The sequence below is a fragment of the Rhea pennata genome, chromosome 2 (genome assembly GCF_028389875.1).
Source record: "Rhea pennata isolate bPtePen1 chromosome 2, bPtePen1.pri, whole genome shotgun sequence".
NCBI classification, from domain to species: Eukaryota; Metazoa; Chordata; class Aves; order Rheiformes; family Rheidae; genus Rhea; species Rhea pennata.
This window is the reverse complement of record NC_084664.1, coordinates 164,235,939-164,263,847: the sequence shown is the minus strand read 5'-3', so window position 1 is coordinate 164,263,847 and position 27,909 is coordinate 164,235,939. Positions and strand designations below refer to the sequence as shown.

The 27,909-nt window shown below is 65.8% G+C and overlaps 3 protein-coding genes across 7 annotated transcripts; 2 read left to right on the top strand and 1 right to left on the bottom strand.

The window, feature by feature from the left end:
• Positions 1 to 249: 249 nt before the first annotated feature.
• On the top strand, positions 250 to 4,266 carry GPAA1 (glycosylphosphatidylinositol anchor attachment 1). Its single transcript, XM_062568584.1, has 11 exons — positions 250 to 843; positions 944 to 1,123; positions 1,218 to 1,329; positions 1,401 to 1,548; positions 1,699 to 1,800; positions 1,890 to 2,086; positions 2,173 to 2,369; positions 2,474 to 2,990; positions 3,179 to 3,375; positions 3,506 to 3,676; positions 3,807 to 4,266. Exons 1-11 carry the CDS (start codon positions 641 to 643, stop codon positions 4,048 to 4,050), a joined length of 2,268 nt encoding a protein of 755 aa, XP_062424568.1. The 5' UTR covers positions 250 to 640; the 3' UTR covers positions 4,051 to 4,266.
• A 533-nt stretch (positions 4,267 to 4,799) lies between these two features.
• On the top strand, positions 4,800 to 7,336 carry LOC134137594 (cytochrome c1, heme protein, mitochondrial). Its single transcript, XM_062570762.1, has 7 exons — positions 4,800 to 4,907; positions 5,668 to 5,861; positions 5,934 to 6,060; positions 6,128 to 6,285; positions 6,459 to 6,619; positions 6,699 to 6,799; positions 6,973 to 7,336. The coding sequence occupies exons 1-7, from the start codon at positions 4,815 to 4,817 to the stop codon at positions 7,075 to 7,077; spliced, it is 939 nt and encodes a 312-aa protein (XP_062426746.1). The 5' UTR covers positions 4,800 to 4,814; the 3' UTR covers positions 7,078 to 7,336.
• Positions 7,337 to 7,563: 227 nt separating this feature from the next.
• SHARPIN (SHANK associated RH domain interactor) lies at positions 7,564 to 26,524 on the bottom strand. 5 transcript variants are annotated; one of them, XM_062570766.1, is made up of 14 exons: positions 26,405 to 26,524; positions 19,885 to 20,059; positions 18,688 to 18,804; positions 17,952 to 18,093; positions 15,670 to 15,760; positions 15,051 to 15,330; positions 14,131 to 14,267; positions 13,803 to 13,976; positions 9,290 to 9,450; positions 9,052 to 9,163; positions 8,790 to 8,969; positions 8,561 to 8,659; positions 8,264 to 8,407; positions 7,564 to 8,099 (listed from the first exon to the last, which is right to left on the bottom strand). In XM_062570766.1, the coding sequence occupies exons 1-14, from the start codon at positions 26,486 to 26,488 to the stop codon at positions 8,019 to 8,021; spliced, it is 1,977 nt and encodes a 658-aa protein (XP_062426750.1). In that variant the 5' UTR covers positions 26,489 to 26,524; the 3' UTR covers positions 7,564 to 8,018. The 5 variants fall into 5 exon arrangements, with proteins under 5 accessions (XP_062426750.1, XP_062426751.1, XP_062426752.1 ...); XM_062570767.1 differs by lacking the exon at positions 26,405 to 26,524 and adding an exon at positions 25,147 to 25,218; XM_062570768.1 differs by lacking the exon at positions 26,405 to 26,524 and adding an exon at positions 24,994 to 25,072.
• Positions 26,525 to 27,909: the final 1,385 nt, after the last annotated feature.

The following is a 27,909-nucleotide window of genomic DNA, read 5'->3' as shown; positions in this document are numbered from 1 at the left end:
GGGCTGTGGGGGGCGGTCCCGGGGCTGGGGGGCGAGTGGGGGGCGGTCCCGGAGCTGCGGGGCAAATGGGGGGCGGGCATGGGGCTGTGGGGCACGTGTGGGACGGTCCCGGGGCTGTGGGGCGAGTGTGGGGTGGGACTGCGTGGGGTGGAGGGCTCTGGGGGTGTGCGTGGGGCAGGCATAGGGCTGTGAGGAGCCCTGGGGACAGGCTGGGAGGTGTGGGTGCCTATGGGGCAGGGCTGAGAGCGGTGGGGTGTGTATGGTGACAGGGTGGGAGCAACGGCGTGCATATGGGGCAGGGGCAGGGCTGCAGAGTGCCTATGGGGCTGGGCCAGGATCCCTGGAGGGCTTATGGGGCAGGGCCATGAAGTGCCTATAGGAGCAGGCACGGAGCCGTGGGGTACATATGGGGCAGGGCTGAGAGGCATGGGGTGCATATGAGGCAGGGGTAGGGCCATGAAGTGCCTATAGGAGCAGGCGCGGAGCCGTGGGGTATATATGGGGCAGGGCTGAGAGGCATGGGATGCATATGGGGTAGGGCTGTGGGGTGCCTACGGGGCTGGACTGGGAGCCTATGGGGTAGGGCTGAGAGGTATGGGGTGCATATGGGGCTGGGTCAGGAGCCACGGGGTGCCTCAGCATGCGAGGGCTGCATGGGCATGGGGTGGTGTGGGGCTGCAGGGGAGTGGGCGGGCGCAGAGCTGGGGCTGCCAGTGCCCGTGGGGAACGTGTGTCCTGCCCCACAGCAGCCCCTCACCGCCCCCCAGCCATGGGGCTGCTCTCAGACCCATACCGCCGGCGGGCGCTGTCGCGGCTCGTGCTGCGCCTCAACACGCCGCTGTGGTGAGTGCGGGCGGGGGGCAGCGCGTGGGGGGCTCAGCCCTTCCCCCCGGCACGTGGGGGGCTCGGCCCCCTGCGCTCACGGCCCCCCGGCGCGCTGCAGCGTGCTCAGCTACGCCGCGGGGCTGGGCTGGTTCCTGGCGCTGCCCTTCCCGCTCCTGGCGCCCCGCACCTACATGTCCGAGAACGCCATGGGCTCCACCATGGTGGAGGAGCAGTTCTCCCACGGCGAGCGCGCCCTCTCCTACGCCCGCGAGTTCGCCGGGCACAAGAAGGCGGCGGGGTGAGTCCCGCGGGGCCCTCGCGGCCCCGGCTTGGGCGCTGGCGGCGTCTGCGGGGCCGGAGAGACGGTCCGTTGCCGCCCGCCGCCTCCGCAGGGGCATGCCCGTGGCCTGGCTGGAGAAGACCATGTGGAACCTGGGCCTGGAGGTCTACAAGCAGCCCTTCTCCCGCACCTTGCCCTTCCCGGATGAGACCCACGAGAGATACGTACGTGCGGGCCCGGGGCGCCGGGGTGCCCTGCCGGGGCCGTCCCGCCTAGCGCGCCGTCCCCTCCGCAGATGGTGAAGGGCACCAACGTGTACGGGATCCTGCGGGCGCCCCGGGCCACCAGCACCGAGTCCCTGGTGCTCAGCGTGCCCTGCAGCGAGGGCCAGCAGAACAACCAGGCCGTGGGGCTCATGCTGGCCCTGGCCTCCTACTTCCGAGGTGAGCTCGCGTGCCGGTCCGAGGCGGCTCGGCCGGCTTCTCCGGGCCGGACGTGGAACGGGTCCGGCTCTGCCGGGGCTGGGCTGGGACGGGAGGCGGCACCAGGACCGGGGCTGAGCCCGGCTGACGCAGCCGTCCGTCTGAGCCCAGGCCAGATCTACTGGGCGAAGGACATCATCTTCCTGGTGAACGAGCACGACCTGCTGGGCATGGAGGCTTGGCTGGAGGCCTACCACGACATCAACATCACGGGTACGCGGCGGGGCGGGGGTCCCTCGTGCGGCCGTGGCGGCCGCCGAGCCCGGGGCCGCCGCGTCCCTGAGGCCCTGCCGTGCCCGCAGAGATGCAGTCGTCGGGGATGCTGGGCCGGGCGGGGGCCATCCAGGCGGCCGTGTCCCTGGAGCTCAGCAGCGACGTCGTCACCAGCTTCGACGTGGCCGTGGAGGGGCTCAACGGGCAGCTGCCCAACCTGGACCTCGTCAACCTCTTCCACGCCTTCTGCCAGAAGAACGGGCTGCTCTGCACCATCCAGGGCAAGGTGGGCCCTGCCCCAGCGGGAGGGGGCCGCCGTGGGGTGCGGTCCCCGCGCCGCGCTCGCGCCGCTGACGCCGGCTCTCCTCGCAGCTGCAGCGCTCCGACGGGGACACGCTGGCGGCCTACGCGCACAGCCTGCAGACGCTGCTGCTCATGGTCCTCAAGCAGGGCTCCGGGCGGCCGCAGGGCGACCACGGCCTCTTCCTGCGCTACCACATCGAGGCCGTCACCGTGCGCGGCATCAACAGCTTCCGGCAGTACAAGTACGACATGAGCACCGTGGGCAAGTGAGTGCCGGGCGGGAGGGCCCCTCCATGGGGCCGGGGCGCCCCGCGGGGGGCGGGGGGCGCCGGGGGTCCCGGCGGAGCCGCCACCCCGCGCTGACCCGCAGGACCCTGGAGGGGATGTTCCGGAAACTCAACAACTTGCTGGAGCGCCTGCACCAGTCCTACTTCTTCTACCTGCTGCCCTCGCTGTCCCGCTTCGTCTCCATCGGCGTCTACATGCCGGCCTTCGGCTTCCTCATCCTCATCCTCGTCCTCAAGATATCCTTTGGCGCGGCAGTCTCATCCCGGGCAGCGGGGCCCGTGGGGAGGTGCAGAGCTGCTCCTCGGTCCCCTCTGCAGCCCCCCTGCCAGAGGCACGGCCCCACGCAGCCCTCCCCTGCCCCGACCCTCGTGCTGAGGGCACTGCCGTGCGCTGGGGGGGCCGGGGAGGACGTTGGGTCCTGGTTGGGGGGGGGTTTGGGTGGGCGTGGGCGGCCGCTGGAGGCACCGGGCAGCGAGACCAGCACCGCTCCTTTCCCTAACCTGCACGCTCACGCCCTGGACCTGTGGATGAAGCTGAGCAAATGCGACGCCGAGCGGCCCTGGGATGGTGACCAGGGAGCTGCCCGTGCCGCCGCGGAGGTGAGGGCCCCGCAGCGCCTGCTCCGGGCGTCCTCGCCCCGCTCCCCGAGGCTCTGCCGCCTCCGCGGGCGCAGGATCTTTGAGCGCCCGCTCCGCTCCGGTCAGATGAGGGGAGGGGGGAGAGGACCCGGCTCTCCTTCTCCCTCCCCACCCGGTCCCTGTGCTCAGCTCCCAGCCTGTTTCTGCAGGAGTCCCGGCCTGGGCTGCTCACGCTGGTGCCTCCCCTGCTCATCTGTCACGCCACTGGCCTCACGCTCTACTTCTTGCCGGTGCTGGGCCAGCACGTGGCCACGCAGCACTTCCCCGTGTCCGAGTCGGAGGCCGTGGTGCTCACGGTCATCGCCATCTACGTGGCGGGCCTGGCCCTGCCCCACAACACGCACAGGTGCTAGCGGGGGGCGCGGCGTCGCCTGCCCCGCGCCCGAGTGGGCCCCGGGGCCGGCCGCGGGGCCCTGGGGGCTTCGCCGGGGGGAGCGGGCCCCCGCCAGCGCCACGGCTCCGTCTCTGCTCCGCAGGGTGCTGGCGGGCTCCGGGAGCGACCGTGGCTGGATGACGCTGAAGCTGCTGTCGCTGCTGTACCTGGCCATGCAGCTGGGCTGCATCGCCCTCGTCAACTTCTCCCTCGGCTTCCTGCTGGCCGTCACCATGGTGCCAGTCGCCGCCGTGGTCCAGCCCACGGGGCCCAAGTGAGTGGCGCTGGGGGCCGCCCGCGGCCCTCGCGGACGGGTCCCCCCCTCTCCCGGGGACGCAGGAATCCCTGCCTCTGGCAGGGGCCTCGGTGCAGGGCCGCGGCCGAGCCCTGCCTCTCGCCCCCAGGTACGCGTACGCGGTGCTGCTGGTGCTGGTCACGCCGGCCGTCACGCTGCTGCTCGGCATCTTCCTGTACCGGGAGCTGATCGAGTACCCGGTATCGGTGCTGGAGTGCTGGCAGCTCTTCCTGCAGGCTGTGGCCGAGGGCCTCCTGGACCACTACCTCTACGGCTCCATCGTCTTCCCCTTCGTCGCCATCTTCGTCTACCCCTGCTGGCTGCTGCTCTGGAACGTGCTCTTCTGGAAGTAGCCGGGGCCGCTCCGAGCCCCGAGCCCGCGGGGCCCTGGCCGTGCTCTGCGGGGCCCTTCCCGGGCACAGGCGCTGCGGGGGGCACGGCCGAGCCCCCCGGCACCGCGGGGCAGGACGGGGGCCAGGGCCGGCGCCCGCGGGGGCTGCGCGGGGCTGCGGAGGGGCTGCGGGCGCCTCCCAGAGCGGGCAGCGGCGGGTCTTGTGGCTGGCGGGCGCCGGGAGCGGGGCGGCCGCCTCCGGTGGGCGCGGGGAAGGGGCCGGGCGCCCGTGGGGTGTCCTGGGGGGGGCTCTGCGGGCACCGGCGTGTCCTGGGAGGGGCTCTCTGGGCCCCGGTGTGTGGGGCGGGGGCAGAGGTGTCTCGGGGGTGCACGGTGGGGGGCTCCGCGGCCCCGGGGTTTGGGGCGGGGGCTGCGCGGTGCGCGGTGCGCGGCGGCGGCGTTAATAAAGGATTTGCTGCCGCTCTGCGTGCGGAGGCAGTGCTGGGCCCGCCGGGCTCCCTCCTCGCCGGGGCCCGCGGGCGCGGGGCGGCGCCAGGCCGTGGGGCTCCCGGCCCGGGGCGGCCTCGCCCGTGGGGATCGTGGGCTGCGCGGGGGGCGGGTGTGCGGCCCGGGGGGGGCCCGGGGCGGGGGGGGGCCCCGGGAGGTGGGGCCCGGCGCCGGCCCGGCCGCCCTTCGCGGCGCACTTCCGGGGGCGTGGCGCGGCCCGTCACTTCCGGCGCGGCGGCGTCCCCGCGCCCTCCGCCGGGAAGCAGGCGCTCTCGCAAGATGGCGGCGGTGCGGTGCCTGGCGCTGCGGCCCTACGGGCGCCTCCTGCTGCCGCCGCGGGCGGCCCTGCCGCCGCCGCCGCCGCCCGCCCCGGTGAGCCCCGCGCCGCGGCCCCCGCCCCGGCCCGCGCCGGCCCGCGCCGCGCCGCCGCCCGCGCCGCCGCATGAAGGTCACCGGGCGGGTCACGGCGCGGGGAGGGCACCGGGCCCGGCCCCCCCCGCCCGCGCCGCCGGCATCGCCGCTGCTGCCGGCAGCCCCGGTGTCCCCGGGTCGGCACCCCGGCCCGGGGTTCCCGGTGCCCTCGGCGTGACGCTCGGGAACCCCCAGCCCGGTACCGCCGGTACCGCCGGTGCGGCAGCCGGTGTCCCCAGCACGGCACCCCCGGTATCTGCGGCACCGCCGCCGGGACATCCCGGTGCTGCTGCTCTGACATGGCCGGTACCGCGGTGAACCCGGCACAGCGGCCTCGGCGTGCCCCGTGCCGCCGGCACCGCTCCTCGGCATGCCTGGTCCGGTGTCCCCGGTACCCCTAACGTCCCGGTACCACTGGTCCGGTGCCCCGATCTGCCCGGCATGGCGTCCCCGGTATCCCTGGTACCGCCAACGTGACACCCCAGTGCCGCCGGCCCGCCGTGCCCAGCCCAGCCCAGCCCCGCGGGGTGCGTGGCGGTGCTGGGCCAGGCGCACGGCCCGGCCGGCCGCTGCGGAGCGCCGCTGGTGCCCGGCTCCCGGGGAGCCCCAGGGCTCGGGGCGAGCTCCGGACCCGGCTCGGGGGCCGCGTGTCCCTCTGGGGCCTCCAGCGCGGGGCCGCGGCGCCCGCGGCGCTCACGGCTCTCCGCCTTGCCTCCTCCAGGCCCGCATGTCATCCTTTTCCGGCTTCTCCCGCGGCAGGAAGGTGGCCCTGGGGGCCCTGGGGGCGGTGGCGGCGGGCGGCGCGGGGCTCGCCCTCGCGCTGCACGCGGCCGTGAGCGCCGGCGAGCTGGAAATGCACCCGCCCAGCTTCCCCTGGAGCCACGGCGGCATGCTCTCCTCCCTGGACCACCGCAGGTAGGCCGGGGGCGGGCGGGCGCCCCGGGGTGCCGGAGCGCCCCGGGGCTCAGGCGTGGCCCCTCCTTGCAGCCTGCGGCGAGGCTACCAGGTGTACAAGCAGGTGTGCTCCGCCTGCCACAGCATGGAGTACCTGGCCTTCCGCAACCTCATCGGCGTCACCCACACCGAGGCCGAGGCCAAGGCGCTGGCCGAGGAGGTGAGTGGCGCCGCGGCGGGGCGGCCCGCCCGCGGTTCCCCGCCTTAGCGCCGCCTCCCTGCCCCAGGTGGAGGTGGTGGACGGCCCGGATGAGAACGGGGAGATGTTCACGCGCCCCGGGAAGATCTCCGACTACTTCCCCAAGCCCTACCCCAACTCCGAGGCGGCGCGAGCCGCCAACAACGGGGCGCTGCCCCCCGACCTCAGCTACATCGTCAACGCGCGGTGAGAGGCTGCTGCGCCACCCGCGCGCCCTGGGGCCCCGCTTAGCCGGCCCCGCGCCGCGGAGCGTGGCTGAGGAGGTCCCCGCTGTGGGGGACCCCCATCTCCCGTGCTCGGGGGCGGCCAGCGAGGCCTCCGGAGCCCGGTTCCGGGTTCATCCCGCGTCTGTGTTGCAGGCACGGGGGTGAGGACTACGTGTTCTCCCTCCTCACCGGCTACTGCGACCCCCCCGCTGGCGTCTCGGTGAGGGAGGGGCTGTACTACAACCCCTACTTCCCCGGACAGGCCATCGGCATGGCCCCCCCCATCTACAACGAGATCCTGGAATACGACGACGGTAAGAGGGGGCCCGCGAGGCCGGGGGCTGGCGGGCCGGGGGCTGCGCCGGGGCGCTCAGCTCCCTCTGCCCTCCCCAGGCACCCCCGCCACCATGTCGCAGATCGCCAAGGACATCTGCACCTTCCTGAGGTGGGCGGCCGAGCCCGAGCACGACCACCGCAAACGCATGGGCTTGAAGGTGGGTGCGGCCGGGGGCTCGTGCGCGCCGCGCCGCCGGGGCGGTGATGGCCGTGTGTCGCCGCCCCTCCCCTGGCGCCCCGGCCCCTTCCCGCTGCGGCTGCGTTAACTGCCGCGGCGCGGCGCGGGGCCGGCCCCACGGGCCGCCCCCCTGACGCCTCCCCTGCTCCGCAGATGCTGATGATCACGGGTCTCCTGGCATCTCTCCTCTACTACATGAAGCGCCACAAATGGTCTGTACTAAAGAGCAGGAAAATGGTGTACCGGCCCCCCAAGTAGACGTGGGAGCGGGGTGTCCCCTGCCCTGGTTGCGCGGCCTCGGCCGCGTGCCTGTGTCGCACAACCTCCGGGGCGCAGGGACCCACGCGCAGCTGGACGGACAGACGGGCACGGCGCGCGCCGCGCGGACGCACCGGCTCCGCTATTTAACAACGCCCCCTCCACCCACAAACGCCGCTGGGCTGCGTTCCGCGTGGCGGGCTGCCGTCTGTGCTCGTGCAGGTTGGGGACGTGGAAATAAACGCTCGGTTGTTCACGGGGGAAGCGTGGTGTGGTGTCTGCGCCCGCGCCGCGGCTCTGCCCCGCGGCCGGCCCGGCGGCCGGCCCCCCGCCTCCCCGCGGGGCAGGCGGACGCGGCTCCCGCCCCAGCCCGGCCTCCCCCGCCCGCGGCGGGTCCTGTCTGTGCCTCGTTGCGATCTCATTAAACGGCTCCTCCGCATCGCCGCAGTCTCGCGTGGTGAATTAGGGCCCTGCCAGCGCCACCCGGACACGCAGACAGCTTTATTGGGGCGCCCCGCGCTGCCCGGACGCGCTGCCGGCACGCGGGACGGGGCTCCGCCGCCCCCCGCGCTGGTCGCGCCGGCCAGGCAGCTGCACGGCGCCGCCCGCCCCGACCTCCCCTGCATCCCGGCTCCGCACGGGGCCGGGTCCCTGCGGGCTCCCCACGCCGGCCGCGGAGCGGAGGCCGTCGGCCACGCGGCGCCGCCCGGGCTGCGGGCACGCGAGACCCTCGGTCCGTCCTGTCCTCCGGCTGCGGCCAGCCCGGGAGCGGCGTGCCGGGCGGGGGACGCGGCTCTTCCCCGCACGCCTCTCGGGCCAGGCCGCAGCTGCGCCGCCTCGGAGCGCAGCCAGCCACGCCGGGGCGTCCTGCCGAGGGACGGGAGCTGCTCCCCCGCCGGCCGCCCCGTCCCCCGTCCCCACGGGGCCGGCCAGGCGGGCACTCAGTGGCAGTTCTGGCACCGAGGGTGGCATCTCTGTCCGTTGACGTTGCAGCGACAGCCCCCGCTGGTGTCCCCCGGGCCCTGGTGGGGAGGGGAGCGGGTCAGAGGGGCCCCTGCCGCGCTCTGCAGCCCCGGCCGCGCCGCGGGCAGAGCAGGCAGGACCCCCCCTGCCCAGCCTCACGGCGCCCCGCTGCGCGAGCCAGCGCCGGGACCCGGGGCTCCCTCCTGCCCCACCGACAGCTCACCCCGGGCCCCCAGCGCGGCCCCTTGGTCACCCAGCAGATCTCGGTCTGGCAGACGGTGCAGCGGATCCAGTCGCAGCCGTCCTTCTTCTGCACAATGATGAGGCACGTGGGGCAGTGCATGGCCTCGCCGATCTGCACCAGCGTCTGCAGGGGCAGAGGCAGCCCTGAGGGGCGCGCGGTTGTGCCCGCAGCGCTGGCGGAGCTGCCTGGCACCGTCCCTGCCGACGCCAGCAGAAGGCCGGGGCCCGGCCCGCCTGACGGCCCGGGAGGCGTGGGGCCGCCCCACGGCGCTCCTACCTGCAGCATGTCGTTGGTCTGCCGGGCGGCGGAGTCGTTCTGCGCCTGCGCCTGCAGGTCATCCTGGTACTGGCGGCAGTTCTTCCCTTCGTGGATGGCCTGGAGGTGCGGGGGCAGCAGCGCTCAGCACGGCCGCCCCGGGGCAGGACGCACGGGGCTGGCCGCCCCTCGAAGCCCCCTGCTCCCGCCCCACGGCACGCGCCCAGCGGCAGCGGGGCCGCGCGCCCACCTTGCAGAGCAGGCAGTTGAGGGCCTGGCAGATGGGGCAGCGGAACTCGTTCACCGAGTCCTCGTAGATGCACCAGCCCCGGCAGTCCGTGGTCTTGCAGTGGAAGCTGTTCTGGGTGCGCCGCTCCGCCAGCACCAGGCTCCGCTCGAGGAAGCGCCGGTACTCCTCCGGCGACACCAGCTAGGGACACGGGGCAGGGTGAGGGCCAGGGCCGCCGGCCGCCCCGCCGGCCCGCGCCCGGGGTGCCCGCAGGCGCACTCACCGCCCGGATCTCCCGCTCCTGCAGGTGGCTGCCGCAGGCGTAGGAGTCGTCGCGGAAGGGACAAGCCACCTCCGGCTCCTCGCTGTAGTTGATCACCTGGCGCAGACAGTCCCTGCGGGGACAGGGGCACCGTCGCCGGGAGGAGCCCGCCGCCCCGCGAGGCGCCGCGGGCCGCGCCGGCTCGAGGCCGGCCGCCGCGGCGGGGACCCCGCGGCCCGGGCGCCGCCGACCCCGCTACCTGCAGAAGTTGTGCAGACACTCGCGGAGCAGCACCCCTTCTCCCGGGGCGACCTGCTGGTAGCAGATGAGGCACTCCAGCACCTCCTGGTTGGGCACCAGCATCTCCTTGTCCATCTGCAGCAGCTGCTGGAAGTTCTTCATCCGCTCGACCTCCAGCGCCTGCGGCGAGGAAGGGCCCGGCTCAGCGCCTGCGCCAGCGAGCCCCGCGCCGCCCGGGCTGCGCGACGCCCTGTGCCTTGCTCACAGACGGGGCCGAGCCAGCGGCTGCTGCCGGGCCGGCGTGGGTCACCTCGGCCCCCCGGGGAGCTCCTGCCCCATGTTTCTGGGGCGTGCTGCAGGAGCAGAGCTGGGCCACGGCGGGCGGCAGGAGGGCGATTTCGGCTCTCCCGCATGGGCTTTGCTCCAAGAGGCGCTCGGAGCGGGTCAGAGAGGGCCAGGACAGCCCAGCTGGCAGCGAGGAAGCTGCATCAGCATCAGCCCCGGGGGGGGGGGCGGACACGAAGCCCCCGGGCGCCGCAGCCTCGCCGTCACCACGCAGCGAAGCCCAGCAGGCACAGCGAGACGCCGGCCCGGCCGCCGCGCGGGAGCGGCTCCGCGTCGCGCCGCCCGGGACGCGCCGGGGGACGGCAGCGCGCCAGGGCTGCATCCCGCACCACCGTCGCTCCGTCAGCCGGGAGAGGCAGCTGCTCTCGGGGAGGCGCTCGCCGCTCGGCAGGAGCCCCCCAGGGAGAGGGGAGCGCGGGGAGCCGCTGCGGCCAAAGGCACGCCGGCGGCGCTGCGCCCCGGCAGACGCACGGCCCGGGCACGGAGCGAGCTGCCCCCACGTCCGTCTCAAGGCTCTTCTGCACGTCTACAAGGGTTGCAGATGCAAGCACAAAGCCACAGGAGACTCCAGCAGCCCCACTGCGGTCCTTACTGGACCTACTGGGCATTTCCAAGCCCTTAAACTTTTTCTTTTTCTTTTTTAACTCGGCACCTTTTCTGCACGCGCTGCTGAGGGGCAGGGCTTACGCGCTGCCCTTCACCCAAACGTGGCGGAAGCGCAACGGCCCATGCGGCTCTTCGTAACGGTGCGGACGCAGCACCTGGCCGCGGTGGAAGAGCAGGGCGAGGGCGAGCGGCTGTTTGAGCTCCAGCTTTCGCAGCACTTCGCACCCATGCTGCCGCGTAACGAGCGCCGCAGCCGTGAGCGTTCCCCGACTTGTCGCCCACACCGAGCTCAGCACTTTGCCAGGAGGCCACCGAGCCCGGCCCGGCTGCGCACGGGGACCACGGTCGCCGCCCCGTGAGCAGCCCGTCGCTCGCACCCCTTCCCCTCGCCCAGCGCCAGCCTTTGCTCTGCGAGACGAGAGCCTGGACGCCAGCTGAGGCCGAGCACGCCGACGCCAAGCTTCTGCTGCGGCACACGCAGCGCAGAAGGGCTCTGCAGCCCCCCGCTCTCGTGCGATCCCTGCCCCACGCAGCCTCGGGGGACCGTCCAGCCCAGGCGGCCAGCTCAGCTCCTGCCCCAGCACCACCACCACGCTCGCAGCTCGCCTCCCCGCGCTAAGAAATGCCGGCAGCAGTCACAGCGAGCGCCAGAGCGCTCCCTCTCCTGCCCAGCCTGCACGAACCTGCAGGCAGCGGACGCACGACGCAGCCCCGGCACCGCTCCGTGGGGAGACCCCAGTGCGGCGAGGGGCACAGAGCCGCCAGCCCGGCGGGGTCCAGGGCCTCGGCGCAGGCAGCACAGCCTTCGCAGAGCGCACCCTGCAACGGGGGCCGTGCGGAGGGACCTGCAGCGGCACGCTGCTTCCCCATCCCGACCCCCACCTGCCTCCCGGGGTGGCGCGAACATGGAGCGACAGGCGCTTCGGCACCGGCCCAGCCGCTGCCCGGCGGTGCCTCTGCGCCCGCTCCTCTCCCGTGTCATCGGATCAAACCCACCCAAACAGCAGCCGGCGGGAAGGCTGGCACAAGAACACCGCACAGCCGCTCGGGGGGGGATAAGGCTTTAATAAGGGAAGGGGGTCGCTCGTGAACACGCCCAGGACCTCACGGCACAGTCGTACATCGGTCAGCAGCTTCGGGAAGACGCATGCGAACGCAAGAGCCCAAAAACGCGAGCGGCCGCCAGGCCGGGCGCCCCGCAGCAGCGCCGGCAGGCGACGCTCCTGCCTCCCGCTCCCAGCCGCCTCCGCAGGTCGCAGCTCGGCACCGCCGGAGGACGCGGCCCGTTCCTGCCCCGCGAGCCCAGCCATACGCACCAGGCTCCGGGGAACCAAACCTCTCTCTCACCGTGGCCCCGTTTGGGGTAACTCCTGCCCTGCGAGATCGGCTTCAGGACAAGGTTTTGATCACAAAGTGCAAGACGAAAGAAACCCTGCGGCCTCCTCGCTCCCGAGAGCGCCGGCAGACCTGGGAGACGGAGGAATCAGCCCGTGCTCCTCCACGTAAAGTGCTTGGGAGAGGGCGGCCGGGCACGGCGAGCAGCGAGGGCCGTGCCTGCCGCAGGCGGGCGTCCTCCCGCGGGGCAGCCGCGCTCTCCCCACCGCGCGCGGGGGGCCGCCTTCGGCCGACGGCGCCCGGCAAAGGCTGGCGGCCCCTGCGCAGCGCGATCTGTGGGGCTCAGGGCCGGCCCCTGCCGAGCACGACCCCCTCCAGCTCCTGAGACCACAACAGCTCCGCAGGCCCCGCGGCACGATGCCATGCCTGCGCCCCACCGAAGACACCCTGAGCCTCTGGAGCACCACGTGCCGAATTTCTCGCCCCCCAGCAGTCACACACGGCCCATTTCTCAGCATGCCGAACCCCCGGGTGACGCTGTCCCTTCCCTGAAGCCCTCGCAAGCAGGACAAGTGTAGCACGAACACAGCAGCGGGGACAGCCGCACTCACCTCAAGTCATCACTACTCTAGAGCAGCCCCAGGCCCTGGACGAGAAGCAGCGGGGCCGACGCTGAGCTGCACCGCGCGGTGCCGGGCCAGGGCAGCAGCTAGCCCGAGGGCCAGGCCTGCGCTGGGCTGCGCTGCCAGAACCGCAGTGGAGAGAAAACCTGAGTGCTCCTGGGTTCCTGACAGCGAGCGAAGGCTCCTCCCAGCCAGAAGGGCAGCACCAAGCGGTCCCGGGGACCCGAGTTTCCAACCCGCAACCCAGCGCCCGCCTGCTGGCCGCTCCTCTGCCCTCCCCTCCCTGCTCGCACCATCGGCACAGCGGGGAACGCTGCAGGACGGCGTCGCCCCAGGCCTGTCCCGGGCACGCCTGCAGGAGTCTGAGGAGGTTAACCAGGGAGCTGCCCCACTTGTGGGGCTGGTCCTGCACCAGCGCTCCCCCTCCATCCTCTCCCCTTCCCTGTTTGCAGGAAAGCAGAGTCCCTGCAGGGGACAGGAGAGCCGCACTCTCCCCAGCAACATGCGTGCAGGGAAACGCTCAGCAGCACCCAAAGCAGCACACGCCACCAGCAGCTCAGGGAAGAGCCTGGGCCCAGCTGGCTCTTCTCCATGCAGGAAGAGTTCCCGAATCAACTCTACAGTCTGAACAAGCAGGGTGGCCCAGTGGCCAGTGGCAGCCACTGAGCACACACGGGGGGCCAGCCTGGCGGGCACTGGGCCCTAGCCGGCGGGGCGGGACGGGGCGTCCGGGTCGGCCAGGCACGGGGCGGCTAGCAGAATTCGGAGGACAGCTGGATGAAGTCATCCAAGGAACCCGAGCCCAAGATGCAGTGCGCAGCTGAACCATCCTCTCTCCTTCCCTTTTCCTAGCGGGATCCCGGCACAGGAGAAAGAAAAAAGAAGAGAAGGTTTGGTCAGTGGCTGAGCCGGACGCACCCAAGTCCCGCAGCATGCCACGACCACGGGGCCGGGGCTCCCCCCGCAGCCACCTCCCTGGGTGCGGGAGGTCCCACTGAGCCCCACGCACGTTTACGATGCCCACAGGAAAGAGCTTGCAGCGCACAGACACAGAGCGAGCGTGGCGCAGCCCGGCAGCTCCCTCTGCACGCGGCCTGCAGACGCACACCTCGCTAGCGTCAGGTGAGAGAAGAAGGCACCGCCAGACCAGCGCGCCGCATCCCGCCACGCTCGTCCCGGGATCCCCGCGCTGCACAGACCGCGGCTCCCCCTTCGCAAGGGCGCCGGTGAGGCGAACGAGGCTGGTCACATCCCCGCCGGAGGCCGCGGCTGTCACGCAGCAGCGGGGCTGCCGGCGGCTCTCGTCTCTAGCAGCCGCCCAGTGCCCGAACACGCTGTGCTGACAACACAGCACCTACACGAGTCCGCAGGACACACGGGCCGGTACCGCTGCCCTCTCAGGAAGGGACAGGAGGGGGGCTGCAACAGCCCCTCTTCAGCACCGCTCCAGGGGTTTCTGTGTCTCCCCATCACCTGCGGCTCCTTCCCAGCCCAGCCCAGGACTGTTTGCCCACAAGACACCTCCAAACTTTGCTGAAGAATGATTCTCCCCCCATCTGTCCTTGAGCAACAGGCGCAGGGACAGCAGCTGCTGCCTGGGGTCAGACCGTGGGGCCTCCTTACCTGCTGGTACTGCAAGATTCCCTCCTGCTCCTGTTGCATCCTCCAGAGCTCTGTTTCATCTGGCTCGTAGCTGCCAGGGACCACATAATCGGCGGGGCGGTCCGTGCTGCACATCTCGCAGCCCGGACGTGTGGGCTTGTTGATAAAGGTACACTTTGGACACGACCAGCCCGCCTGCAGAGAACGTGCAAGAGTTGCAGAAGCAGGGAAAAGCCACGTGGGAGGGAAGAGGGAGAAAGGATTTGGAGAAAGCGCCTGCCCTTACCCAGCCCACCCCAGACAGCAGCCTCTGGTCTTATGCCAGGGAGGGGGACTGCAGGCCCCATACCTGTACTGGCGAAGGCAAGGCTGTGCTAGTGGGAGCAGGTTTTGGCTGGTTATTGAAAAGGTCACCAATCTGCAGCATATCCAAGTGGTGGCTGATTTCACCAATGTCCATCTTCCTGCTGATGTCACTCTCCCACGCTAGAAAGCAGCGCCAGACAGGCGTTACAAACACCACCACAGGGACACAGGGCCAGGCAGCCCGCCGTGACGGGCATCGAGCCCCCGGAGCCTGCTGCCAGGGCGAGGGGAGGGAGCGGCACAGCTGCAGAGACCCACCCAGGGGAGGAAGCTTTGCCCTCTCCTCTCCAGGAGGAAGAAACTTGTTCCATGACAGCACAGAGCCTCCCTGCACCCTCCTCACCTCCCAGACAGGGACAGGGCACAAATCCCATGAGACCAACCCTGCTGCAACTCATCAGCAACAGCGACATTGGTCCACAGAGCAGAGTCTGTTCCTGGTCTTAGGGAAATCAATGGCTCCTGAGGCCTCCCCGCACATGTCATAGCTGTGCAAGACCCTGACGTGCTGACTCCAGGATCTGGCCTTGAACCTCTCCTTACCACCCCACCTCCATGAGGAGAAAGGTAGCAGCAAGCCCACACTTTCCAGGACATGCTCAGCAGCACAGGCAGTGCTGACAAATGGTGGTTTCCCAAGACCAAGGTGAGATACCAGCATTCAGAGCCCTGCTTCGCTCCACCCTGAAGCAACCACTCGGCCTCTTAGGATCTGTGCAGCAGGGCGCAAGTTACCGCCCTGCCCTCCAAACCAAGGACGTGCTGCCAAAAGAGCGTGCCCTGAACACCCCGGCCAGGGCCACACACGTCCTGCCCACCACTGGGGCAGCAGGGCCTGCCAGGCAGCAAGGGGGCTGCCCTTCCCATCCGCAAGTCGACAGGGAGGGCAGAGGTGAGCCAGACCTTTCTTCGGAGACATGTTTGGCAGGGTACTGTATTTGCGGTTTTCCCCAGCGCTGGCGCTGTCGCTCAGTGAGAAGCTGAAGTTCATCATGGCTTTTGCCATATCCTCCTCATAGCGCTGCTCAGTGAGCTCGACCGTCTTTGCCAAGAGCAGATACAGAAACGCGGTGTCTCCATCCCGGCGAATGCCGTACGAGGAAACTGTCCGTTCATCCACACACAGGCACTGCCCGATGATCCATCGCTGAACCAAGGGGTGGAACCCATAGTCCTGGAACACCTGGGCAGCAGGAGAAGCTCAGAGGTAAGCTCATAGCCATGACATCCTGAGCACACGCTTCCCAGGAGCTTTTCACTCTGCCTTGTTGCCCAGTAAGGGCAACTCATGAGCAAACCAAGAGAACTGGTAAAGAACCAGCTCTACAAAGGGAGAGGGATGGAGGGAAAATCAGGTCTTGCACTAGAAGTATAAGCACCTAAGACAACTGCATCGACATCTTCAGCTCCACAGCCTTCCTCATCTCCCCGCCAGGAGAGGCTCTGCACAGAACGGGCTGGTGGGGCTCAGCACCCCATGACCTAGCCCCTGTATCGATCACGCCTTTGCGTCACTCCATACCTGCTGCTTGAGTGTCGCTATCGTAGTGTGAGCACGAACCCTGATGGTGATGTTTGCAGAACTCGTGGCATCTTCCACAACAACCTTCATACTAGAGAAGAGATGAACCTGCTGTTAGAGGACGTCTGCCCAGCTCGGAGGGTAGAAGGGCTGCAGCTGCCAGGGACAGGGAAGTCCAGGCTCTTGGCACACACCGCTCACCAGGTACAACACTCTCGGCCTGCTGCTCTGGGCCGTGCAGCTAATGCCTGTGCCTGGACAAGGTGGTGCTCCACGTGGGCAAGGACACACCACAGTCCCGCAAGGACAAACCTAGCACCTGACAACCAGCATCCAACAGTAATATCACGGCCCAGGAAACTGGTACAGGGCAGGTATGCCCTGATTTCCATCCTGACTACGTCCTCCAGCGGGCAGCAGCTCCTGGCCTGCACGTGCCGAGGACTGTATCCAGTTTAACAGTCACACAGGACTTGTTTTCCTCCAATTTTGTTTAGTCTCTGTTTCAGTCTATTTATTCTTGCAGCCTCCCCACAGCCCTTGGCAATGACATCCACTGTGTGCTCAGATAAACTGCGAAAAAATATTTCCTTTGATTGCTTTAAACCTGGAGGTGCTAATTTCAGCGGGCCTCTCTGTCCATCTGTTCCCACACATGCAAACAAACGTTGTCGGATCACTTTCTCCACACTAGGCACTTGTAGACTCTAGTCGCACCCCTCAGCTGTCTCTCTTTCAAACCAGAGTCCTAATCTCTCCTCTTGCAAAAGTGTTTCAGGCCTCTGATCATCCCACCCTTTCTCTGTATCCATTTGACATGGAGGGGGCCAAAACTAGATTTTCAAAGCATTAAGACAGAAAACGGCAGGACAGGGCTGGTGTCTCCCTTTCGTTCCCTCCCTCTTTCCTAACAACTCCTAACACCACAAGTTTTTTTGGCTGCTGCTGCTGGTCCTATCTGAACCGTCTGCAGTCACTTCCACAGATGTAACAGCGGCGTTACAGCCTGTTATTATGCATGTCTGTTAGGACTTTTTCCCCTATTTGCCCCACTTTGTGCCCATCAGCACTAAACTTCAAGAACTCATAACCACAAGATGCATTTTTAACTTTACACTCAAGACTAGATTTATTTCATTGGTAGACCTGACACCTCTCTAATCATTGCTGTTTCAGTATCATCTGTGTGCCCCTGTAATAGCATACATCCTTGTAGAAGCCTCAGCACAGACATCTGCCAGGCTCTGCTGGTAACTGTGCTCTGTTGTAATACATGGCTCTCTATTCCTACCCCATTTCCTGTCCTTTAACCCATTATTAATCCAAATAAGTACATTCCCTCCTATTCCATACAAGTTAGTTTTGCTCTTGAAAGCTTTTCAGTAAACTTGTCAGAAGTGTTCTGGCATTCCAGGCATGCCACACCAGCCAGGCTGCCCTGCCCATGGGCTTACTGAGCACTAGTAGAGCTGCGAGGCACGACTCATTCTAGTCTTTCTCACCGCTGTCTTGATATGGAGCTGCTGGTCTACAGTTCTCTGACTCCTCCTGAAGGCCTTTTACAGACCTGCACCACACGTGGCACCCTGCTCATCAGTCCCTTTGCACTGGAGAGGGGTCACTGCACACAAATTTCTTCGAGCTGAATCTGAAGACGCCACGGAATTAGATCCTTGCTGTGCCAGCTGCTGCTTGAAAGGGTTCCCTATCTGGATTTCTGCTTTGTCTGCCTCTGTGTTCCCCACCCTCTTCTTTTTTCCCAGAAGTTAGTCAAGAAGTACAAACCCCAGGACACTACATTCCTCCAGGGATGCTGTGGCTTCCCCAGGTTCCCCTTTCCTGCCAGGAGCCATTCCAACTGACTGCAGAGGACATTCACAGAGCAGCTCTGCACCAGGGGCTCTGTCCTGGAACACGACCTCCACAGGCAAGAATGCGTAAGAGACAGACACACACACACACAAGGGCAACAGCCTGCGGACAGGGGTCAAACAACCCCAACGAAACAAAGCACTGCCGCACGCACCAGCGATATCCAGCAAAACGGGAGAGCTGCAGGTCAGAGGGTGCTGGCTGGGCAGGCACTACACCCCCAGCCTCGCTGCACAGGAGGCTGGCTGCCCACACATCTGGGAAACTGTTCACCGAGACCCGGGGCAGGGCCCACTGCTCCATCTGGGGCAGCCTGCGTGCCCCCAGGCCTTGGAGGAGGGAACGAGGAACACAGGAGCGTGAGGCACCCTGTCCTCGGGGCCCAGGACGCAAAGGTCAGAGGTGCTCACCAGATTTCATCTGTGGGGTAGTTGGACTCCTTCAGCAGGATATTTAAAGAGGCTTGCTGGCGAGCCAGAGCCACAGCACACTGCGAGGCCGCCTCCTCGTCTCCGAACTCAATCGCTTCGGCAAGTTGAAGCGCCAGATCCTCTGCAAGGGAGCAGAAAGGGAGAGCTGTAAAGCAGCAGCTACTCTGAAAACACCCTCCTTGGGGCACAGGAAAACTACTGCCACCTGTAACAGCAGCAAGCCTGGCACTGAGAGAGGTATGACTCCGTGTGCACATCACATCTGGCCAGAAATAGCAATCTGTGGTCCAGACAGTACTGATAAACACTGGGAAATTTGGAAAGGCCCCTCATCAGTCTACTGCTATACAACCAGAGTGCAGCCAGGAGGAGCAGCCACACTGCTCTCCTAGAGCACAGATGGAGAAATGTGGGTGGGAGCACCAGGGGGAATTTCTGGAGCCACCAGGAGTTAGTTCTTTCCCTTCTCACACAGCTTGGCTGAATTGACTGCCCAGAGCAAGCCTCCAGACAGCTCAGGCAGAGAACTCACCTCTGCTTTTGAGAAACTTTCTCTCCCACTGCACAACAGGACCAGAATTTCACCCAGAAAAGAGTGTATTGTCAGCCACAGATGTGGGAGCAGCTGGACCTGGATTTGAGCTCTAGGCTCCTGTGGAGGGTTGTTAACTCCCAACCTACGTAAAGAGCCAAGAAACCCTTCTCCCTCAAATACCTTTGTTCGTAAGCTCTGAGAACAAAGATTCCTCTGGATCCTCAGCTGCAGAGGCGCCTTCAGCAGCCATAGGCAGGGATGGGGTCTGGGATGCCAGCATACTGCTGCTGTCAGAGGCTGAAGGAAAAGCAGGAGTGTATCAGAGCAGGGTAGTGTCACAGTGCTGAGCACTGGAGACAATCAACCGCCATCCCCAAGGGGCTCCACACTTGCACCACGGAGAAAGCTGCATCAAGAACTCCTGGGCTTTGCAAGGTAGCTTGAAGCAAAGGTACCATCCACCTTGATCTATGTCCCCAAGTCTCACAGACAGCAACATCAGCTGACAGCCCACCATCTCTATGAAATACGTGCCTGCTGCATTCCTGAGCCCACACAACCGCTTTGATAAAAGCAGCAGAGATCCACCATGCTTCCTGGGCTCCTCAGATCTCCCTCGTGTTTCACTCTCTCTCTCTCATTCTCTCTCTCTCTCTCTCTTCCCTGCCCCCAAGCAGCTTCCCTTCCCACATGCGGCATTGGGACAGTCACTCCTGCTCCTGTGTCACTGTCCACACTGCTTCCTGTCTCGTGTGGTCTCCTCCAATGTTTCAAACCACATACGCACTCTCCTAACACTCCCATCCAGGCCAGTCCTGGTATGCAAGAAGGGCAAGTTAATGTTCCAGAGGAGGAGCCTGCCGACACGTGCCTAGCCTGAAGCGGGCTCCACTTGCACCAACTTTGCTCACACAACTAGCTATGCCACAAAGGGCTATGTCCTTGCAAGGGACAGTTCCTTTTGGCTCCCCAAGAGGGTGGACCATGAGAAAACTTCTAAACATTATGTGCTTCTACATGCAGCCCCTACAGAATCCCTTAAAATATGGACAGGACCAGCCCCAGCCCATCTCTTACCTCCAGCCAGCACAGAGCCAGCATCCTGCAAAGGACAGCCAAGAAACATCTTTCCTTATGGAGCCTCCCTGGAAACACATCCCAGCATTCAAGAAAGCCACACGGAGCTGGTGTTGCACCCCTGAACTATTTCACAGCAGCCCCAGTCCCAGCCTGCTGTCTCTCAACCTGCTCTGCACCGGGTACGTTAGCTACCCTCAGTAAGTTGCCAGGGCTGAGGAAGGCCTGGCAGCTCCTCTCTGCAGCACGCGAATGCCTTGGGTCCCTGCCAGCCCCCCGAAACCTGCCAGCAGCACTTACCTTTTTGCACCTCCCGGAGGGAGCTGCTCATGACCGTCCACCACTTCTGTGCCTCCCGCTCTTCTTCGAAGTTAAATACCATCGGTTCATCCAAGGAGCCAAGGACTGTCAGCTCATGGCACATAGGGCTCTTCACTTTGTACGAAATATCCTTGAGGTCATACTCAACGATGCTCTGGGGAAAGCAGAGCAACAAGAGGGTCAAGCCAGGACTGAGCAAGGCTGAAGACAATGCACCTGGCAGAGACAAGCCCACAGCACGGTGCCTGGGCCACGACTCAGGGGCATGAGTCAGTCCCTCTGCTTCACCTCCACAGATGGTCTCTCACGAGACAAGTGTCGATACATGCTAGGCACTTGATAGAAACATAAATCAAGCCAAGCACAACCCTCAGTCCACCGGCACAGAACCACAAACCCACCCAACATGAAACCCTGGCACTCCATACCTGGAGTTGGAGTGCCAAGAGAGATGGCTTCTAACACAAGGCCTACTTTTAAGTCCCTGCCAATGGCTACAGAAACTGCCTCATTCTTTGTGATCTTCTGTTCAGATCACAGTCATGTCCTCCACCCCAGCCAGAGATGGACACAGAAGGCTAAAACCTGTTCACAGCCACTCAAGCTAGTGTCCACTGGGTAACTATCTGGTTGCCCTGCACGAGCGCAGATGTTTCTTCCAGGTGCACACCAGAACAAAACAGATCTGGTTTCCATTTCTGTTGCCTCTGCTCTCTGCCTCTCTCAGATCAAACTGTAGGACACATCTAAGAAGACTGAGTCTCCAGAGTGGCCATGACAATAGGCTTTCAGGGGAAAACAATTCTTTCCCTTGTTTACAGACCTTGGAAAAACCCTTTAGCACACATCCCTGAACAACTCATATTTCTCTAAATCTTCCTTGCCCAGCTTCTCTCTGCTCCATCAGCCCCTACCTGCTCTGCAGCCTGCAGAGCACCATGCACCCCAGGGCTGTGGGACACCTCATCTTTGGTGTGCCTCTACCCCCATCCTCCCTGGATGACACTTATTTCAGATCCAAATGGGAGCTTTCAGTTCTGCTTCTGGTAAAACAGCAGTTCCAGAAAACTGCAGTCTCTGCTGCCCATAGAAAAGCCACTCCGTACAGCGACCTGCTGTTGAGATGCACGAAGGGGTCACAGCAGCTTCCACGCGCACAGAAAGCAGGAAGTCTCGCAAGCGGCACTTGTGTGACACCGTGTGAAAGTCGCACCAGGACGGGGGAGCTGAAAGGAAGCTAAAGAGAAGCTGCCGGTTTCCTTTCCCTTGCTTCAGGTTTAATTTCCTGTTAGGTCTCCCCTCCACACACTGCCCAGTCACCCACCAGAATGACAAGAACGGGAAAAAACGTGACGTAGTGAGTGTAAAGCCTACCCGGCCCGAGGCTGGGTATTTTCCATGAGACTTGTCGGTTGGGAGGGTAAAAGTAACCCTAGACATTTCACTTTCTGCATCTTTCATGCATAAGTCCCACGTGGGGGAAGGAATCAAAACAAGTGATGAACCAAATGATTCATCTGAACCGCAGAACAACCCTGCCACAGCCAAATTACACGTCAGGCAGAGCAACGGAGGACACTGACACACAACAGTCCCCGGTCAGACATGGCCTCCTATTGTTATCTACCAGCTATTGTCCTATCTGCTACAGAAAGGTCCAGCCGGGAAATGCCGTCTTCGGTTAGCAGCTGCCCTGGCATTACACTGCTAACCTCTTCTCCGCTGCGAAACGGAGCCAACCCCCAGCTCCTCATCCAGCCTCAGCAGCACAACCCCGGTTTCGCAAAGGGATGTCTACAGGAAGCGACCCCGACTCCCCAGAGACAGGGAGCACGTTCCGGACAGGATTTGAGGTATTTTTTGTGAAATACCACCCAGGGCAGAAAAGGCAACCTGCCTTCCAAAGAGCAGATCATTCCCACGAGCTCCTGCAGCTCGGACGGAGTCCCTTCCCAGACACGGCTGCCAGCCCTCTCCTTACACTCTGGTTCCTTCATTTAAGCTTTCCTAAGGGTGAGGTGTACCTTTCGGTCCCAGTCTCTGCCTCTTTAACTACTAGGAAGAGAGGACACTGGACCCACGATCTCCTCCATCTCACTCTTCCGTAGGAGCTGTCCTAGTTCTTACAGCCCTCCAGGTGCTGACCAGCTTCTTGGAGCACACCGAGGCCCCTCCAGCCGTCCCAGGAGACCCTCTCCTTGCAACGGGCATGCCCCAGGCAGCACCTCACCTCCCCCGGGGCCCGCCTGGATCCCACGCAGAGTCCCCGCGCTGCACCCGGGCCACAGCAGGCAGGCGGCAGCTCGTGGCAGCGTGGCGCAGCCCTGAGCCTGCCCCGGGAGGAGAACGCTGCTGCCCCAGCCCCGCCAGCCTCCAGACAGGGCGGCAGGGCGTGGGGGGCCTCGGCCTGCGACAGGAGATAACGGAGCTTGGGGCGGGTTAACCCTCAGCTGTCAGAGTGCCTCGCTCACCCCAGAGGACCTTCCTCTACAGCAAGGTGTAAACGTGAGGCGGAACAGACTGGGGGGACCGACGATGCTGCGGACACGGCAAGCAGAGGCCAAGGCTGGAGCAACGCGGGCAGCCCGCGGACAAGATTTCCCAGACGGTGCCACGGCCCAGCTGCATCTCTGGGGCTGAGAAGCTCCGAGCCCCCCGTGCAGCTGGATGCCCCTAGGCCATCCTTTCTGCTGCTGCCTGTGCGCACCCTCAGACTCACCACCCAGGTTTTGCCGTGTCCGGGCAGCCCAGGAGGTTCAGCAGACGCACGCAGAAACGCGGCCAAGCTGCAGGCGCGCTCCGAGAACAGCTGCTCGCGGCCCGTCACCAGGACGGCAGCCCCCGAAGGCGCCGCGTGAACCTGCAGCGCGGCCAGGGCTTTAATAAGAGCCTGACGGCCTCTCTTAATACTAACAGGTGGGAGGATCAGCTGATCTGAAAACCATTTGCCATCTGGGGACGCCAGGAGCGCTGCCTTCCACGTGCCCGGGCCAAGACCGACATTCACCCGACGTGAGCCATAGGGCAGGAAACACTTGTTTGTAAAGGGCAGACGGGCTCACGGCAGTGCTCCGGCGAGCAGGACGGACGGAGGCAGGATCAGCTGGTCCACACTTACTCTTCACAACATGGGGCAAGGAAAGATGGGTTTTTAAGCCCAAGATTCTGCAGAGAAGGATTTTTAAGAGTTCCTCTCTAAAGGACAGGTCCTATTATGCTGGGACTGCCTTTCCCCTCGGTCTCCTCTGTCTGCTCAGCAGTCATCTCCCTCTGCCTCACGGCTCATCCTGTACATCCCGTTATCCATCTGCGCCCGGGGACCCACCTCCCCAGGCTGAGCTGCGGACGCCGCCTCACACAGGCGCCTCAGGGAGGCTCTGGAAGCCACCTGTAACAAAACCGTGAAACAGCTCCCTGACCAAAACCCAAACCAAGCCGAGCACTAATCCACAGCAGCGCCCAAGGTGACGGCTCAGTAATCCGGGAGGGGCAGGCAGGAACTGGAGGACAAACCAGAACCCACCCACCCTCCCCACAAACACCACCACTCTCCCTGTTCAGGATTTACATGGCACCAGTAGGACTTAAGCTGCAGCAAAGAGCAGCGCTGCACCTTGTCACTACTGCGGTGCCGCTACTGACTGGTGAAGACACCAAACAGCAGGGAGCAGCCGCAGCCCAGCTCGCCTTAGGGAACCTTCCCAACGAAAGCCACGAAACTCTGGCCTTTGCAAGAAAAAGCTCCTTATAAGTAGTCCTTATGCAACTCAGCAGAGTCCAGTGAGCCCGCCGCAAGCTGATGAGAAACGCAGAGCTGAACGGGAAGCGATGCAGAAGGAGATGGGCATGGGCTCACAGGGACAGTGCAAAGGAAAAAGCAGCTTCACTCTCTCCCCTTTCAAACAAGGTCACCGATGGGTCTGGAAGGCAGAGCTCTGGGGTGGGAGAACGGGTGTCCTGACTTCGGCCACTTTGGGGGCCGACCGCTCAGCTGCGCTACGTGGGGTTGAGCAAACGGGGGGAAACCAGCCAGGAGCGCTTGTTCAGAAACGAGGCAGCAGTTAAACTGAACAGAGACCACGTTCAAGGAAGAGTGGGAACGGGTGGGGCAAGGGGACCCTCTACAGCAAACCTTTCGAGCTCGTCTAAAACGCAGTATAAACTTCCCAAGAACAACTCAGTACTGTCCGCCAAGCGCCAGCCCTAACGCATTCGTTTCTCCTCCTGAGCTTAAGTACATAGCAACACGTGTCAGGAAACAAAACACCAATGTATCCAAAGATACCTGTTTTCCTCTTCCTTGGAGGAAGGTGAAAAACCGAACACAAGCCAAAAGCTGGTCAAGTTGTTGGTCCATGCAGCTAGATAAGCGCAGCACCAACGTCGAAGGAGGGCAGCGCACTGGTGCCCTGCGTTGCCCCCCGCCCCAGCCACGAGCCTCCAGCACCTCTCTGCGTTGGTCCTGGAGCTAACGCAGTACAGCTGAGAAACTGATGACTGGCTCAGAATTAACACTGCAAGGGAGAGGTGTCCAGCCGGACTAGCTCTGCGGACCAGCTCAGGCACAGGCCTCCCTGAACAGCCCTGCCAGCACAAGCGGAGACGGGAGGACACAGGCAGGGGCACGATGCTGCCAAATCAGCTTAACTTAGGAACACCTCAAAGCTTCACCCAAAGGGATGGGGCTGCAAGAACGAAAGGGAAAGCCGCTGCTCCGCTCTTTTTTTTTCCCCCCACATCAGAATTTGTCCTTCCTGCTGGTTCCTCCTTTCAACACGCTCACTGACCGAGCTGCACGCCAGGAGCTGGCCGGGTTACGGAGACGCTTGCCCAGGCACCCGCTCCGTTCCCCGAACACGAGCCTCCCGCCGGCTGCGGCGGGTGTGCGGACGCGCCTCCGAGCTCGGCGGGCTCTTCGCGCCGCCGCCCGCCGCCCGCGCGGCGCAGGGCCGGGGCAGCACCCGCCCGCCCCGGGGCAGGCGGCGCCTCGCTGCCCGCTGCGCCGCAGCCGGACCGCAGAGGGGCTCCGCGGCTCCCCGGCCTCCCCGCCGCCCCGGCCCCCCCGGCCCCGCCGCGCCCGGGCCTCACCGCGCCGCCGCCCGCCTCGCTGTGCCGCAGGCCGAGGCGGAAGCGCCGCTGCCCGCCGGGCGCCGGCTCCACGCTGAGCTGGAGGCGGAGCGCGGCGGCGGGCGGCGGCGGCGGCGGCGGCGGCGGGCGGGGCGGCCCCAACCCCACGCGCACCGCCATGAGCACGGTGGGCGGCGGCGGCGGCGCGGCCGCGGCCGGGGCGCCGGGCAGAGCCATGGCGACCGCCTCCGCCCGCCGGACGCTTCCGCCCGCCGGACGCTTCCGCTCCGCGCGCGGACCCGCCGCCCGGCAGGAAACGCGCCCCGCAGCGACCGTTCCGGCCCGGCCCGGCCCGGCCTGCGGCTGCGGCTGCGCGGCGGAACGGGCGGCGGCGGCGGCGGCCCCGGCGGGGAGCGGCGGGCTCCCGGCACACGGCCCCGGTGGAGGTCCGGCCCCGGCGGGGAGCTCCGGGCTGCCGGCCCGCTCGGCCCCGGCGGGGAGCGGCGGGCTCCCGGCACACGGCCCCGGCGCAGGTCCGGCCCCGGCGGGGAGCGCCGGGCTCCCGGCACACGGCCCCGGCGCAGGTCCGGCCCCGGCGGGGAGCGGCGGGCTCCCGGCACACGGCCCCGGCGCAGGTCCGGCCCCGGCGGGGAGCGCCGGGCTCCCGGCACACGGTTTCGACGGAGGTCCGGCCCTCCACAAAGCAGCCCAGCCCTGTGGTTCGTCCCTCGGCAAGCAGATTCGGCCATGGAGAGGCTCAGCCTCAGCGAGGGGCTTCAGCCCTTGCCAGGGTGGTTTGGCCTTGGCGGGGAGGTTCGGCTTCACCGAGGTGCCTCGGTCCTGCCCAGGCTCAGCCCTCGGCGAGGGAGCTCTGCCCTCGCCACGGCGGCCAGGCCCTGCGGAGGCTCGGCCCGTGGAGACCCACCATAGGGCACGGAGAGCAGCGGAGCCCCACACCTCCGCCCCGCAGCCTCCACCGAGGCAGTGAGCCTGGCGCAAGCTGCGATGCGGCGGGCCTGGCTCGCCTCGTCCACTGACTGCTGGCAGGGCATGGGGTGGTGCAGCCTTTGCCAGAAACACCCTGGCGTGCCAGGTGCCCTTGGAGTTTCTACCTCGTACTCCCCAGACCACTAGAGCAGCCCCATTGCCCTCTGCCCCTGGAGGAGCCAGGCTTTGCAGCCACCAGCTTTGGTAGACAAACTAGGGACAACCACCTGCCTTCACAGTGTACTAGGAGGAGTTGGGATTTGCAGCCACTGACCTTCAGGGTGCACCAGGACAAGCCAGGCTTTGCAACCACCAGTCTTCACCGGTGCACCAGAGGAGCTGAGATCTGCTACCACTGATCTTCTGGGTGTGCTGTCAGGAGTCAGGGTTTACAAGCACTGACCTTTGTGGTGCATTGGGACGAGCCGGGCTTTGCAACACTGACCTTTGCAGTGTACCAGGAAGAGCTGGGCTTTGCAGTGCCCCATTCGCAGTGCAGCAGGAGGAGCCAGACTTTGTAATGCCCCATCCTTCGCGGTGCACCAGGAGGAGCCAGGCTTTGCAATGCCCCGTCCTTCGCGGTGCACCAGGAAGAGCCAGGCTTTGCAATGCCCCATCCTTCGCGGTGCAGCGGGAGGAGGCAGGCTTTGCAATGCCTCATCCTTCACGGTGCAGCAGGAAGAGCCGGGCTTTGCAATGCCCCGTCCTTCGCGGTGCACCAGGAAGAGCCAGGCTTTGCAATGCCCTGTCCTTCGCGGTGCACCAGGAAGAGCCAGGCTTTGTAATGCCCTGTCCTTCGCGGTGCAGCAGGAGGAGCCAGGCTTTGCAATGCCCCGTCCTTCGCGGTGCACCAGGAAGAGCCAGGCTTTGCAATGCCCCATCCTTCACGGTGCACCAGGAGGAGGCAGGCTTTGCAATGCCCCGTCCTTCGCGGTGCAGCAGGAAGAGCCAGGCTTTGCAATGCCCCGTCCTTCGCGGTGCACCAGGAAGAGCCAGGCTTTGCAATGCCCTGTCCTTCGCGGTGCACCAGGAAGAGCCAGGCTTTGCAATGCCCTGTCCTTCGCGGTGCACCAGGAAGAGCCGGGCTTTGCAATGCCCCATCCTTCGCGGTGCAGCAGGAGGAGCCAGGCTTTGCAATGCCCCGTCCTTCGCGGTGCACCAGGAAGAGCCGGGCTTTGCAATGCCCCGTCCTTCGCGCTGCAGCAGGAGGAGGCAGGCTTTGCAATGCCCCGTCCTTCGTGGTGCAGCAGGAAGAGCCAGGCTTTGCAATGCCCCGTCCTTCGCGGTGCACCAGGAGGAGGCAGGCTTTGCAATGCCCCGTCCTTCGCGGTGCACCAGGAGGAGGCAGGCTTTGCAATGCCCCGTCCTTCGCGGTGCACCAGGAGGAGGCAGGCTTTGCAATGCCCCGTCCTTCGCGGTGCACCAGGAAGAGCCAGGCTTTGCATTGCCCAGTCCTTCGCGGTGCAGCAGGAGGAGCCAGGCTTTGCAATGCCCCGTCCTTCGCGGTGCACCAGGAAGAGCCGGGCTTTGCAATGCCCCGTCCTTCGCGCTGCAGCGGGAGGAGGCAGGCTTTGCAATGCCCCGTCCTTCGTGGTGCAGCAGGAAGAGCCAGGCTTTGCAATGCCCCGTCCTTCGCGGTGCACCAGGAGGAGGCAGGCTTTGCAATGCCCCGTCCTTCGCGGTGCACCAGGAGGAGGCAGGCTTTGCAATGCCCCGTCCTTCGCGGTGCACCAGGAGGAGGCAGGCTTTGCAATGCCCCGTCCTTCGCGGTGCACCAGGAGGAGCCAGGCTTTGCAATGCCCCGTCCTTCGCGGTGCACCAGGAGGAGGCAGGCTTTGCAATGCCCCGTCCTTCGTGGTGCACCAGGAAGAGCCAGGCTTTGCAATGCCCCGTCCTTCGCGGTGCACCAGGAGGAGGCAGGCTTTGCAATGCCCCGTCCTTCGCGGTGCA

Bases quoted from the DNA above. Each gene is read 5' to 3' on its own strand.
- GPAA1 (XM_062568584.1), top strand. From the start codon at position 641: ATGCGAGGGCTGCATGGGCATGGGGTGGTGTGGGGCTGCAGGGGAGTG. The intron at 1,330-1,400 runs GTACGTGCGGGC...TCCCCTCCGCAG, and splicing joins ATGAGACCCACGAGAGATAC to ATGGTGAAGGGCACCAACGT. The intron at 1,549-1,698 runs GTGAGCTCGCGT...GTCTGAGCCCAG, and splicing joins CCTGGCCTCCTACTTCCGAG to GCCAGATCTACTGGGCGAAG.
- LOC134137594 (XM_062570762.1), top strand. From the start codon at position 4,815: ATGGCGGCGGTGCGGTGCCTGGCGCTGCGGCCCTACGGGCGCCTCCTG. The intron at 5,862-5,933 runs GTAGGCCGGGGG...CCCTCCTTGCAG, and splicing joins TCCTCCCTGGACCACCGCAG to CCTGCGGCGAGGCTACCAGG. The intron at 6,061-6,127 runs GTGAGTGGCGCC...TCCCTGCCCCAG, and splicing joins CCAAGGCGCTGGCCGAGGAG to GTGGAGGTGGTGGACGGCCC.
- SHARPIN (XM_062570766.1), bottom strand. From the start codon at position 26,488: ATGGGGCATTACAAAGTCTGGCTCCTCCTGCTGCACTGCGAATGGGGC. The intron at 15,761-17,951 runs GTGAGCACCTCT...TCTCTTCTCTAG, and splicing joins TACCCCACAGATGAAATCTG to TATGAAGGTTGTTGTGGAAG. The intron at 9,451-13,802 runs GTAAGGAGGCCC...TCCTCGCCGCAG, and splicing joins GAATCTTGCAGTACCAGCAG to GCGCTGGAGGTCGAGCGGAT.